This window comes from Trichechus manatus, unplaced genomic scaffold (assembly GCF_000243295.1).
Source record: "Trichechus manatus latirostris isolate Lorelei unplaced genomic scaffold, TriManLat1.0 scaffold00082, whole genome shotgun sequence".
NCBI classification, from domain to species: domain Eukaryota; kingdom Metazoa; phylum Chordata; class Mammalia; order Sirenia; family Trichechidae; genus Trichechus; species Trichechus manatus.
The window spans coordinates 10,165,576-10,180,403 of record NW_004444018.1 but is presented as its reverse complement, the minus strand read 5'-3'; the positions used below and the strand labels follow the sequence as shown (position 1 = coordinate 10,180,403).

Genomic DNA, 14,828 nt, shown 5'->3' with positions numbered 1-14,828 from the left:
ATAGTAAGTGGAACCCTATTTGAGGGGGCTTGTCACTTACTTGGGAGTCCCTGGGTTGTGCAAATGGTTAATGTGCTCTGCTGCTAACCGAAAGGTTGACAGTTCAGGTTCACCCAGAGACACCACGGAAGAAAGTTCTGGCCATCTTCTTCCGACAAAAAAATGGCCATTGAAAACTCTATGGAGCAGTTCTACTCTGACACACATGGGATCACCACGAGTTGAAGTTGACTCAAAGGCAACTGATTGGTCACTTACACACTTAAAGAGAGTTGACTGCAGATGTGATGGATCTACACAATAAAACTACATTCTTCTTAAGCTGAGACGGAAGCAGAGAACTTCTATGCATTGGAATGAACTTTAAAAAACAACTAGTTCAGCCTATTTCATTTTTTTAGGTGAGAAAACTGGCAATTACATTGATTAGAGCATTTGTCCAAGTTCATACGGTTACTAAATAAATGATAGAGCCAGCTTTCCAGCCTGTTCTTGTGGCTCCAAGCCCTGTGGTGGTTCTAATGCACAATCATACCCTTCTCAAGAAAGCCTAAGTAAGCATTAATTGATCAAGTGATATTTATTGAGAACCTACTCAGATCTATCCATCTATGTATATATTTATACATACAAATTGGGTGGCTTATAGGAACAGAATTTTATTGTCTCACAGTTCTAAAGGCTGGGAGCCTGAAATCAGGGTATTGGCCATGTTGATTCCTTCTGAGGGCTCTGAGGGGGAATCTGTTCATGCCTCTCTCCTAGCTTCTGGTGACAGCTGGTGATCCTCGGCTTGTAGATCACTCCAGTCTCTGCCTACATCTTCACATGGCTGTCAATACACAGTGTTGTTGCTATGTAGAATTAACATAAACATATGTGGATGGGCAAATTGATGGGGAAAGGAGGAAGGAGGGAGAAAGGAAGAAGGAAGGAAGGAAGGATGGATGGATGGGTGGGTGGATGGGTGGATGGATAACTTGGTCTCCGTCGTCAAGGAGCTGACAGTCTAGTTAGGGATAGGAAAGACATCAGTATAGTTAGGCATGTACAAAGCCAAACAAAAACAGTCCCCACCGCAGGAGCTTCAGTCTCCAAGCAGGAGATCCAACCAGCCAGTGTCTACATCAGCAGCACTGGTCAGAGAAAGCTTAGCGATAAGGTGGTATTTCAGTAGGGCTCTGAGGGATGGATGGGAACGTTCTGAGAAGAGGGACAGGGAAAAGGACAAAGTATAGAAAACTTCTTTGGTTGAAAATAAACTTCCCTTAGGAAACCAATAAAATAGAGCAGTTTGGAGGGAGTTTTTCTTTTTTTCTCTTGTATTTCCCCCATTTGCCATTCTGTCACCTTCCAAATCTTTTTTCAAGTTAGGTTTATCTCCCTAACACACTCAGACAGGCAAGGGTGTATCGTGCTCTTCTACAGATAATTGACCTCTGAGTTAATTATTTATCTGTATATTTAATGTGGCAGTCTGCTTCCATAAAGATTTATAGCCTTGGAAACCCTATGGGGCAATTCTGCTCTATCCTATAGGGTTGCTATGAGTCAGAATTGACTCAAAAGCAATGGGTTGTTTTCTTGTCTTTTGTTTTTGTTTTTGTATATTTAACATCATTTTTATAGGACAAGAATAGAGTAATTCTCTAATCTCATTGTAATGTGGGAATTTGGTCTACCTGGCAAGTGTCCTTTACCGCATTTGTGGTTGACAGCAGGAAAGTTCATTTTGAACACTACCTGTTATATATAATAACGACATTATCCCAATAGCTGCCATTAAAAAATCGGTAATGTTTTCCCACCTTGAATATATGTTTATACATTAAAACCTCACTAATTGAGTCCTCACTTATTTTGAATTTGTGATAATTCAACTGGGCTGCCCTGAAGTTGCTTAATGTATGTAGAAAAGCAAATTAATGGTGTAAACAAGATTATTGGGAGAACAACTTAAGAAAACAAGACTTTTCAAGTACTTTGGTAGCGTTCATTTACATAAACACCCCACATGTTAATTACAATCAAGAATTATCTATTCATTAAAGCAAGCTTGCTGGGTCTTTACTTGGCAAAAGCTTTGCTGGTTTTGACAGATGCTTAAAAGTGATAGAAATTGCAGTTCTTTCTACATAAGCTATCGTTCTGATTTTGCAGCTGATTTTCTTAGTTTACTGCAATGAGAAATTCTTTATCTCTGCTTTTCTTTTTATAGACAGTGGAAATTGGAACATTTGTGCTATAAATCGGGAGAGCTTATCACAGAAACAGGTTACATGGATCAGGTATATTTTCTTTTTGTTTACAAACATTTCTAAAAAATTCTCAAACTACCCCTCCAGTGGTATGCTTTTAGCCTAATGCATGGCGTGTTCTTTTTATCTTTGACAGATAATAGAATATCTTTACCCTTGTTTAATTATTACACCTTTGGACTGCTTCTGGGAAGGGGCAAAGTTACAATCCGGGACAGCTTATCTCTTGTAAGTGTATGATCTGGTTTTCTAGAACAGAATGTTTTTGATGTTGTTTGATCATTGTTTAATTCTCTCTCAGTTTTGAACAAGAAATAAGAACATTGAAATTCCATGTGCATTTTTTGAGTGAATAGTTGGGGGAGGGTACTTAAACAGAATGTTTTTCCTCTTTTCAAAAAAAAAAAAAAAGTTCCGTAGGCATCATTAAATTTCATTCACTTTTACCAACCTATTTATATGCAAATAAAATGCAAATTTTTTAACTCTTTAAAATGTTTGCAGTTTTGCAGACCGGCCATTTATGTAGGGTTAGCTTTTTTTTTGAAGGGAAGAATTTATCAGTGGGTAGATGTCAGAACTAAATATTTTGAGTTAAAGTTAAAGATCTTCCTGTGAAGTAAAATGCTAACCTTTCTGTGGATCACATTAATGACATTGAAGGGGGAAATCCGCTATCTTTGAAGGCAATGGCTGGGGATGCTTCACAGCGTAGCAGTTGAATATTATATATGCTGCATCTTTTAAAGAGTAATTGTTAATCAGTGTAGACGTGTTCAGTTAATTATGCAGGAGTTGGTGCTTGGGTTATTGTTTCTGTCCTGGCTTGCACATATCTGCAAAAGCAATTTGCAGTGGCCATGCCCTGGCCTTCAGTGTACAGTTTTAGATGGGAAATAAGGGGTTTTGTGTTTTCTGGTTGGGAGATTCTGAATAATGACTTCAGCCTGGTTAAGCAGCTACAGTGTGGTTTGAACCACATAACAGGCAGCCAAAAGCCTTTCTGGTCTGTCAACAGCACAGATTCAAAAGTGAGTGTGCGGGGAAGTGGCCTTGATGGTGGTGATGGCAGAGGCAGCGGGGGGCTTGCCTGGTTGATTGCCAGGCTGTCAGAGGGAGCTCATAAGTATGGGATTATTAAAGGTAATAGAGATCAAATATTTTGATGGATGACATTTACAAAGCATCTATTAGGCTGGCAAGTGCTAATTTGACACTGCAAGTCAATCTTTTTTTTTTCAATTTTGGATCTCAGTCTTCTGCTTAGAAGCACCAATTGGCTAATTTTGTTTTTAAATATTGAACACAAGTAATACCATAATTAATAATCAATAAATGCAAGCAAAGTTTCTTTAATTCCTTCATTCGTTTATAAGCTTGCTGCCATTTCGTTCAAGAGTATTTCCTGGCGTTAGGCCTGCAGACAGATGTGCCATAAAGGAGCATTTAATTCTTTTATGCCAGGGTCCCAGAATTGTAGTAAGAAGCCTCATGCAGTACAGATATGTGTGCAAACTTGCTATTTTACCAAGGGTTTGGAAGCTGCTTTTGATTGTTTTGTCTCCTAATTTCTTTTACAGAGGTAAGCCTCCTTTGCGGTGGACCAACTTTGACCCTTTGGAATTCCTAGAAGAGTTAAAGAAAATAAACTACCAAGTGGACAGCTGGGAGGAAATGCTGAATAAGGCTGAAGTTGGTCATGGTTACATGGACCGCCCCTGCCTCAATCCGGCTGATCCAGACTGCCCTGTGACCGCCCCCAACAAAAATTCAACCAAAGTGAGTACAGTCATTGATTCTTTTCAGAAGGGACAGAAACAAAATCTTTTTTTTTTTTTTCTTAAATCCTCTTTTAGTTCTGTTTGTTATTTTCATTTCTAAGATTTTGTTCTCAGTGACTTTTTTGTCTGTGGAACACAGTTTGTTTATAGAATGAAATTTTGCTGCAAGATTTGCCATACACCTCTCATTAGCCTTGTTATTAATGTTCTCTCTGTAACAAACAAGCCCTTAATGTACTGGATTTTAACAAGGCATGTGACCTGCCTGCTAATTCCTGTAATTATGTGGCTGTCTTTTTATTTTAGCCTCTTGATATGGCCCTTGTTTTGAATGGTGGATGTCATGGATTATCCAGAAAGTATATGCACTGGCAGGAAGAATTGATTGTGGGTGGCACAGTCAAGAATAGCACTGGAAAACTGGTCAGGTAATCTAATCCACAGAGTAAAATCTGAGCCATCTATTTTCCTGCTTTCCCCAGAAACTACTTCCCTTCTGATATCTGCAAGTATATTTGTATTAATACTTAGCTGTTATCCTAGCTAGCCGTCTGGTGTAATAGAATATTAGGAAATATTAGGAGACCAGACCAGCTTGAAAGAGCATCTTGTGGGGAATTTTTCAAGGATGGATTTGTAGTTTTCAGCAAGACCGTAGTTACTGGCTAGGATTTTAAAAGATTAGGCCCATTATGTAGAAAATCGGGGCAAGTGTAAAGCAACCTGCATGTCATGCGGGCAAGAGACAGTACTCATAGCATACCTTATAGAGTTAAATTACACATGCTAAGTACACTCACCTTCTGTTAGAGGGAAAAACCAAGAACTAACCACTAAGCAAGAATTATCCTTTGTGCACTTACGGACTCTGGTCAAGTGTCAGGCATTTAGTCTGTGATGTCTCCCTTGGGAAAGCCATTGTCTGGGATTTCTGCACAAGCAACCATGCCTTGCAGAGAACAGTATATCTGGTCAAACTATCTACTCCTCTACCCTTCCTGTTTCATTGAATCAAAACTGAGAAAGGAAATTGCCTATTAATTTAATTTTGGGGTATATCTGTAAAAGGTTGGTAAGGTTACACCTTTAATATGGTACATCAATCTAGTCAACAAAACCACCATCCAGGTCCCATTTTAATGGAAACGTGTGCTGAAATAGAGCAAAAGAATTTCTGCCAGTGAGTTGCGGGAGGGGGGAGGGGGGTGCACATTCGGGATTTTTCTGAAGTGAAAACTGCTTCCTGGGAATGTTTATGCTGTGCCTTCTTTCCCCTCCAATCCTGTCACAGCGCCCACGCCTTGCAGACTATGTTTCAGTTAATGACTCCCAAGCAAATGTATGAACACTTCAAGGGGTATGAGTATGTCTCGCACATCAACTGGAATGAGGACAAAGCGGCAGCCATCCTGGAAGCTTGGCAGAGGACGTATGTGGAGGTAAATTCTGAACACCTTGAATTTGGGAACAAACTCTAGTTACCAAGCGCTACACCTTAACAATACTTTAAAACTTTTTTTTTTTCCCATTAAGAGTTTATTTTCAAACAAATAATTCTGGGAACTTCATGGGATGAAATTTTTTTTTTCTTTCCTTGATATTTAAAATCTTAGGATAATATTTATGTTGTGGAAGTCTGTCTAAGAGACATTAATTCTAATTGGGTTGCCATAAAACACTTTTAGTAACCAGTTGTGGACTTCAGAGCAAAGGCATAACAGTGTTTTAAAAACACTGGGCTAACAAGAAAAGGTGTCTGGAAAACATTAGCAGGGCATAGAATCTGTTCACAGCTGCAGGCCCCTGGTTAGGTCATGTGACAGGAGCTGGCCTTTGTTTCCCAAGCAGTGACCTCTACCAAGCTGCATGTGACCTTTTAAAAGTGGCCAGCAAATGGAGGGGGGAGGAGTGGCGGTAAGAATGAGTTTTGGCTTCGGGGAGAACCCGTGGAACTGCAAATGGTCGCTAGAGTTATGGAGAGGAGAATAATGGCCTTAGACTTGAGTAAATAAGGCCCTCTGAGGGAACCACAGTTATCCCACTCACTGCAGCACCATGTTCTCACTTGATTAGCTAGACTTCGCTGTCCTAGGCCCAGGGTCATTTAATGTTAGCCCAAGTTCAAACCCTCCCACCCTCAAATGTGTTTTTGAACGCGTAATAAACGAGAGGGGGTTGGTTGGGGGGCTCCATCACCAGAGATCTGTGCTAGTCAAGCTCACTGAACTTTTCATGCTATTTGGGAATTTACCCTCATGTTGTGTCCACAGGTGGTTCATCAAAGCGTCGCTCAAAACTCCACTCAGAAGGTGCTTTCCTTTACTACGACGACCCTGGATGACATCCTAAAATCCTTCTCCGATGTCAGCGTCATCCGAGTGGCCAGTGGCTACTTACTGATGGTAACAATTCCCTGCTTCTGGGGTTGTTTGTTTGTTTTGTTTTTTAAGTTTATACCTTCCTGTGACTGCTCCGCTTTTTAACTGCTCTTACACGTGCATTCGAGACAGAGAAAGCTTATAGACCCTGTCAGCTTCATAATGGTTTCAAAAGTGGTCCTGTATAGCATTTTTTCCCCATTTGTGGTTAGCCCATCATTTTGTGTGATGTCTGTAATGTAAATTTTTGTTGTGGTGGGGTTTGATGAATTCTACCTTTCAGTTGGGATGATGGGTGGGAGAAAAACATTAGAATCATTACACATTCTAATGTTTGGCTTTTGTTTTGTGTTTCCCCCCATCTCCCCCTCTCCCTCTCCTCCCCTTCCCCTTTATCCCCCTACCTGCCCCCCACCCACCCCGTTGTTCTGCTTGCAGCTTGCCTATGCCTGTTTAACCATGCTGCGCTGGGACTGCTCCAAGTCCCAGGGTGCCGTGGGGCTGGCTGGCGTCCTGTTGGTTGCACTGTCAGTGGCTGCAGGATTGGGCCTGTGCTCATTGATCGGGATTTCCTTTAACGCTGCAACAACTCAGGTACTAAAGGAGCCATCCCTTTGCTGGTCGTTTACAAACACTCCTCTCCGTGGCTCGGACTAGCCAGCCTCACATGTGTCCACCTTACCCAAAAGGGTCTTCAGACTTTGCCACTTGGTTGTCCCATGTGTCAGGGGTGCTGTCTGTAAATGGACCACTTGGGGCAATGAACAGAAGGTCTGCATGGGCTTGTTTATTAGCAGAGATGCTTTCACCCTTTATTAGAGCAGCAGTTCACCTGGAGGGTTTATAAAAGCAGATTGCTGGGCCGCAGCCTCATTGTTTGCAATCTGGCAGGTCTGATGGGGCCCAAGAATTTGCATTTCTGACGAATTTGATGTGGCCCAGGGATCATGCTCTGAGAACCACTGCCTTAGATGAGTTAGATTCCTTCTCATCTATTAACCTTAAAAATTATTGTTCGTGAACCTTGGAAATGAAAATGTACCAGTACTACTGTGAGCTGAAATCACTAGACTTTAGGGATGTAAACTATCAAATAAAATTATATTCTTCACCATGTGTTAATGTAAGCTGTCCTTTGGGTAGCTCTTGGGGGCACTGGTGGCAAAGTTTGTGATAACTTTAGAATTAGTGCAGTTAAGTGTCTGACATGTTTAATGCCGCTGTCCTCTGTTTGTGTTCCAGGTTTTGCCATTTCTTGCTCTTGGTGTTGGCGTGGATGATGTTTTTCTTCTGGCACATGCATTTAGTGAAACAGGACAGAATAAAAGAATCCCTTTTGAGGTAATAGGAAAACAAAAGACGAAAGCTTTGGGGACTGCCAAAGCTCTTTCTTGTTTCCGAGTATTTGGCCTTCAATTTTCCTCAGTATGGTCCAGTAAATATTTTCAGTCCCACATCCAGTGACACATGACTGGCTCTAAAGTGTCCTTGAAAGTAAACTAGAAGAATCTTAGGACACATTCTCTGTGAGAGGTGCCAAGAGCTTCTCTATTTGGGGTGTCTTTAGAAATATGGGAGTCCTTGGGTGGCACAAATTGTTAAGCTCTTGGGTTAAAGGTTGGAGGTTCTAGTCTACCCTGAGGTGCCTCAAAAGAAAGACCTAGTGATCTACTTCCCAAATACCACAGCCATTGAAAATGTCATGGAGCACGGTTTTACTCTGACACACGTGGGGTCGCCATGAGTCAGAATTATCTCAATGGCAGCTGGTTTTTTGTTGTTTTAATCATGTGAAAAAGTATTTAAATCATTACCTTTCAGCTTCCTACTTTGGATAGTTATCATGAAGAGCACATGACTATGTAGATAGTACTGAAATTTTTTTATAATGCTGGTATTAGAGGGTTAGACAGATATTTCTTTCTTATCCCCTAACACCAGCATTATAAAATATCCAGTTGTGTTATTTCACCACATTTTTGGATTATTCACATGACCTGTGCTCTGTGGAGACCCTGTCCTGTGCAACTCTCAAGTGCTGTGGTTTTTCATCCTCAGGACAGGACTGGGGAGTGCCTCAAGCGCACAGGGGCCAGCGTGGCCCTCACATCCATCAGCAACGTCACAGCTTTCTTTATGGCTGCCTTGATCCCAATTCCGGCTCTACGGGCGTTTTCCCTCCAGGTGAGTTTCTAGGGACAAGATCTGTAGTGATCGTGAGTGCTGTGCTCACATGCTCAGCATCCCCAGATCTACTTTTTCTCTGCTAATGTACTTCAGTTATTACTGTGATGAAGTAAAGTAGCATTCCAGGGTTTGGGGCTCTGTTAAAATGAGTAGAGGCTGCTTTAAGCAATAACCCTGATCCCACATTCCAAAAAACTATTCTAGGGCTCTGTCCTTCCTTTCAAGCCATATAGCCTGGGTGTCTATTTCCTGTATGAAGCTGCCCTTTATGCTGTTGTTAGTTGCAGTCAGGTTGTCTCTGACTCATAGAGACCCCACGTAAAACAGAACAAAACATTGCCCAATCCTAAATTGTCTTTGCGATCATTGGTTGTGGCTACTGTGCTTTCCCACCTAGGGGGCTCATCTTCAGCAGTATATCAGACAGTATGCTTTTGTGAGCCATAAAGTTTTCATTGGCTAATTTTCAGAAGTAGATCACCAGGCCTTTCTTCCTAGTCTGATTTTGGAAGTACCATTGAAACTTGTCCATCATGAGTGACTCTGCTGGTTTTCAAAATACCAGTGGCATAGCTTCCAGCATCATAGCAACACGGAAGCCACCAGAGTATGGCAGACTGACACATGGGTGGTGGGTCTTTCCTTTATCATTAAACTAAAATGGTACCAGAGGCCACGCCAGATGGGCAGTCCAACAGTTGGTCGTGAGTCCTCTGAAATCTTGCATGATGCAGCCAGCTTTCTGGCTGCCGCCTGCTCGTAAACATCACTCTCAGTTCAGTTTCTTTGGTTTCTCCCGTCTCTTGCGGGCCATCTCCACTCAAACATGGCGCCCTTTCTCTCAGTTTCCCCAAAGCATCGCAAACACAAGGCAGTTGTGTATAGCACACTTTTTGAAGTCTGAAGCTCAAGATGCAGTGTAACCCAGGTGAGGCAATAACTTAAAATTGCAGCTTAGATATCGCTGTATGAAAATGTATTGTCATTTTCTGTCATCGAGAATTGTCTGCACATGGTGTTCCTCTGTGGGCAGCCCGTGCTTGACAGCTCTCTACACACTTGTCCTGTCCTCTCTTCTTTAGTCTCCCACTCCCCTCTCAGGCTGCCCAGCAAGCTCAAAATTCCTCTCACTTTCTTATGCAAACAGTTCGGCTCCCTCGCTGTTGCTGCTCTCTCCTTCCAAAGTAGGCTCTTTCATGCCCAGTGGCCATCAAGATATTTTTCTGAACACTTATATGAATCATAAGAATGGAGAATTCCCTAGAATGGTCATGCAGCTATGGTGAGCCATGTGCTTAGCGTAAATTACTGACATTGCTCTTAAGCTACTTGGAACTCACAGAAACCATTTGTGATCGAGTCGACTCCAACTCATGGCGACCCCACATGTGTCAGAGTAGAGCTGTGCTCCAAAGGGTTTTCAATTGCTGATTTTTTGGAAGTAGAACACCAGGACTTTCTTCCAAGGCACCTTTGGGTGGGCTCGAACCTCCAACCTTTCAGTTAATAGCTGAGCAAATTAATGGTTTCCACCATCCAGAGACTCCAACTTGAAATTCATAGGAATCCTGAAATTGGTCAGTGCAGCAAAGGAAGAAAGCTACTTGGCCAGTTTGTGGCATGGTCTTCCTCAGCCCAAAGTGGTTCAGGGTTTTAATATCTCAGGGATATTACTGAAGTTTTGTGATAAAGCAGCGTTTGCAAAGAAAGGTAAAAGGAACATTGACTTTCTTCTTCTCTTTCTTTTTCACCATATGGAGTGTAATTCATGAAATGGTTGGTTTTTATACGAAAGAGCTCACCTGCTAACCAAAAGGACGGCATTTCAAATCCACCAGCTGCTCGTTGGGAACCCTATGGGGCAGTTCTGCTTTGTCCTGTGAGGTAGCTATGAGTCAGAATCAACTCGACAACAACAGATTGGTTTTTGGATTACTTTTGTTGTTAGTTTTTAAACTGTCATATTTATCAGGCTTATTCATACTGCTTTAACTCTCTTTAATTACCCAAAGGGTTCTAAAGATAGTGATCAGGAAGAGAAGTTGACAAATCATGAGTTAGGTTTCTGTAAAGTCTTCTTTGTCATATAAGAAGTAATCAATAATGTATTTGTATTTCATTTCACTAATTATTGATAAAGGCGTAAAGAACTCTAAGTTATTAATGATCCCTCTGTGTTTGGAACACTAGACTTCTTTAATATTTACTGTAAGGTAGCTATAACATGAAAAAAAATTCAGTACCAATCACCATGACCACCAGACCAAAAAAATGCTTAAAAAAAGGTTGGTTTGTTTTTTTATATATTCATTTTTTCCCAAACAAAAATGTATACATACATTGTTATGTGATCCTAATTGCTCTCCTCATACTGTGACAGAACACTCCTCCTTTCCACCCCTGATTCCTCATGTCTCTTCAACCAGCTCCTAACCCTCTCTGCCTTCCCATCTCACCTCTGGACAGAAACTGCCCGTTTAGTCTCCTGTATCTACTTCAGCTAAGAGGCACACTCCTCACGAGTATCAGTTTATGTCCTACAATCCAGTCCAATCCCTGTCTGAAGAGTTGGCCACGGAAGTTGTTTTAGTGCTGGACTGATAGGGAATCCGGGGGCCAAGCTTTCCAGGGTTCCTCCAGTCTCAGTCAGACCGTTAAGTCTGGTCTTCTTACTGAAATTTGAGTTCTGCACCCCACCTTTCTCCTGCTCCATCCAGGACTCTCTGTTATGTTCCCTGTCAGGGCGGTCATTGGTGGTAGCCAGGCACCATCTAGTTCTTCTGGTCTCAGGCTGATGAAGTCTCTGGTTTATGTGCCCCTTTCTGTCTCTTGGGCTAATACTTCCCTTGTGTCTTTGGTGTTCTCCATTCTCCTTTACCCCGGGTGGTTGGGACCAATTGAAGCATCTTAGATGGCTGCTTGGAAGCTTTTAAGACCCCAGACACCCCTCACCAAAGTAGGATGCAGAACATTTTCTTAATAAGCTTTGTTATGCCAATTGACCTAGATGTCCCCTGAAAGCATGGTCCCCAGACCCCTACCTCTGCTACTCTGTCCTTCAAAGTGTTTGATTATATTCAGGAAACTTCTTAGCTTTGGTTTAGTCCAGTTGTGCTGACTTCCCCTGTAGTGTGTGCTGTCCTTCCCTTCACCTAAGATAATTCTTATCTACTATCTAGTTAGTAAATAACTCTCACCCTCCCTCCCCACCCTCATAACCATCAAAGAATGTTTTCTTCTGTGTTTAAACCTTTTCTTGAGTTCTTATAATAGTGGTCTTATACAATATTTGACCTTCTGTGACTGACTAAATTCACTCAGCATAATGACCTCCAGCTTCCTCCATGTTAGGTTTCACGGCTTCATTGTTGTTTTTTTTTCTCATACAAAAATTTATACATACATTGTTATGTGACTCTAAGTGCTCTCCTCATACTGTGACAGAACACTCCTCCTTTCCACCCCTGATTCCTCATGTCCCTTCAACCAGCTCCTAACCCTCTCTGCCTTCCCATCTCACCTCTGGACAGAAGCTGCCCGTTTAGTCTCTTGTACCTACTTGAGCTCAGAGGCACACTCCTCACGAGTATCACTTTACATCCCACAGTCCGGTCCAATCCCTGTCTGAAGAGTTGGCCATGGAATTTGTTTTAGTTCTGGGCTGATAGAGAATCCAGGGGCCATGCTTTCCAGGGATCCTTCGGTCTCGGTCAGACCCTTAAGTCTGGTCTTCTTACTAGAATTTGAGTACTTCACCCCACCTTTCTCCTGCTCCATCATGGACTCTGTTGTGTTTCCTATCAGGGCGGTCGTTGGTGGTAGCCACGCACCATCTAGTTCTTCTGATCTCAGGCTGATGAAGTCTGTGGTTTATGTGGCCCTTTCTGTTCCATTGCTGTTCTTTATCGTTGCGTAGTATTCCATTGTGTGTATATACCATAATTTATCTATTTGTCTGTTGATGGACATCTAGGTTGTTTCCATCTTTTTGCTATTGTGAACAGTGCTTCAGTGAACATGGGTGTGCATATATCTATTCGTGTGACAGCTTTTATTTCTCTAGGATATATTCCAAGGAGCGGGATAGCTGGATCGTATGGTACTTCTATTTCTAGCTTTTTAAGGAAGCACCAAATCAGTTTCCAAAGTGGTTGTACCATTTTACATTCCCACCAACAGTGTATAAGTGTTCCAGTCTCTCCACAACCTCTCCAGCATTTATTATTTTGTGTTTTTTAGATTAATGCTAGCCTTGTTGGGGTGAGATGATATCTCATGGTAGTTTTGATCTGCATTTCTCTAATGGCTAATGATCGTTAGCATTTCTTCATGTGTCTGTTAGCTGCCTGAATATCTTCTTTGGTGAAGTGCCTGTTCATATGCTTTGCCCGTTTTTTAACTGGGTTATGTGTCTTTTTGTTGTTGAGGTTTTTCAGTATCTCGTAGATTTTAGAGATTAGATGCTGATTGGATTTGTCGTAGCCAAAAATTTTTTCCCAGTCTGTAGGTTGTCTTTTGACTCTTTTGGTGAAGTCTTTTGATGAGCATAAGTGTTTGATTTTTAGGAGCTCCCAGTTACCTAGTCTCTCTTCTGGTGCTTGTGCATTGTTACTTATGGTTTGTGTTGTGTTTATGCCATGTATTAAGGCTCCTAGCATTGTCCCTATTTTTTCTTCCTATAATCTTCATTGTTTTCGATTTTATATTTAAGTCTTTGATCCATTTTGAGTTAGCTTTTATGCATGGTGTGAGATATGGGTCTTGTTTCAGTTTTTTGCAGATGGATATCCAGTTATGCCAGCACCATTTGTTAAAGAGACTGTTTTTTCCCCAATTAACAGACTTTGGGCCTTTGTCAAATATTAGCTGCACGTAGGTGGATGAATTTATGTCTGGATTCTCAATTCTTTTCCATTGATCTATATATCTGTTGTTGTACCGGTACCAGACTATTTTGACTACCATGGTGGTATGTATAATAGGTTCTAAAATCAGGTAGTATGAGGCCTCCCACTTGGTTCTTCTTCTTCAGTAATGCTTTACTTATTCGAGCCGTCTTCCCTTTCCATATGAAGTCGGTGATTTGTTTCTCCATCTCATTAAAAAAATGCCAGTGGAATTTGGATCGGGATTGCATTGTATCTGTAGATCGCTTTCAGTAGAATTGACGTTTTCACAATGTTGAGTCTGCCTATTCATGAGCAAGGTATGTTTTTCCACTTATGCAGGTCTCTTTTGGTTTCTTGCAGTAGTGTCTTCTAGTTTTCATTGTATAGGTCTTTTATGTCTTTGGTTAGATTTATTCCTAAGTATTGTATCTTCTTGGGAGCTATTGTACATGGTATTGATTTGGTGATTTCCTCTTCGAGGTTCTCTTTGTTGGTGTAAAGAAATCCAGCTGATTTTTGTAGGTTTATCTTGTATCCTGAAACTTTGCTGAAATCTTCTATTAGTCCCGGTAGTTTTCTTGTGGATTCTTTGGGGTATTCTGTGTGTAAGATCATATCATCTGTAAATAGAGATACTTTGACTTCTTCTCTACCAATTTGGATGTACTTTATTTTTTTTTCTAGTCTAATTGCTCTGGCTAGGACCTCCAGCACAATGTTGAATAAGAGTGGTGATAAAAGGCATCCTTGTCTGGTACTTTTTCTCAAGGGGAATGCTTTCAGAGTCTCCCCATTTAGGATGATATTGGCTGTTGGCTTTGTATAAATGCCCTTAATTATACTGAGGAATTTCCCTTCTATTCCTATTTTGCTGAGAGTTTGTATCATGAATGGGTATTGCACTTTTTCAAATGTCTTTTCTGCATCAATGGATAAGATCATGTGATTCTTGTCTTATATTTATGTGTGTTGGATTACATTGATTGTTTTTCTAATGTTGAACTATCCCTGCATACCTGGTATAAATCCCACTTGATCGTGGTGAATTATTTTTTTCATATGTTGCTGAATTCTATTGGCTAGAATTTTGTTGAGGATTTCTGCATGTATGTTCATGAGGGATATTTGTCTGTAATTTTCTTTTTTTGTGGTGTCTTTACTTGGTTTTGGTATCAGTGTTATGCTGGCTTCGTAGAATGAGTTTGGGAGTATTCCATCCTTTTCTATGCTCTGAAATACCCTTAGTAGTAGTGGTGTTAACTCTTCTCTGAAAGTTTGGTAGAATTCTCCTGTGAAGCCTTCTGGGCCAGGGCTTTTTTTAATTGGGATTTTTTT

General features: G+C 41.2%; 1 protein-coding gene across 7 annotated transcripts in view; it reads left to right on the top strand.

The window, feature by feature from the left end:
- PTCH1 (patched 1) overlaps positions 1 to 14,828 on the top strand; it is a 79,598-nt gene that overhangs the window by 34,703 nt on the left and 30,067 nt on the right. For 6 of the 7 annotated variants that reach the window (XM_004381328.2, XM_004381326.1, XM_004381331.1 and 3 more), the window contains exons 4-12: positions 2,219 to 2,288; positions 2,395 to 2,486; positions 3,839 to 4,037; positions 4,346 to 4,467; positions 5,331 to 5,478; positions 6,310 to 6,441; positions 6,856 to 7,011; positions 7,660 to 7,758; positions 8,476 to 8,601. In XM_004381328.2, coding sequence (XP_004381385.1) covers positions 2,219 to 2,288; positions 2,395 to 2,486; positions 3,839 to 4,037; positions 4,346 to 4,467; positions 5,331 to 5,478; positions 6,310 to 6,441; positions 6,856 to 7,011; positions 7,660 to 7,758; positions 8,476 to 8,601 — 1,144 coding nt within the window. The remainder of the gene's footprint in view (positions 1 to 2,218; positions 2,289 to 2,394; positions 2,487 to 3,838; positions 4,038 to 4,345; positions 4,468 to 5,330; positions 5,479 to 6,309; positions 6,442 to 6,855; positions 7,012 to 7,659; positions 7,759 to 8,475; positions 8,602 to 14,828) is intronic. The other variant, XM_023735767.1, reaches the window with a different exon arrangement.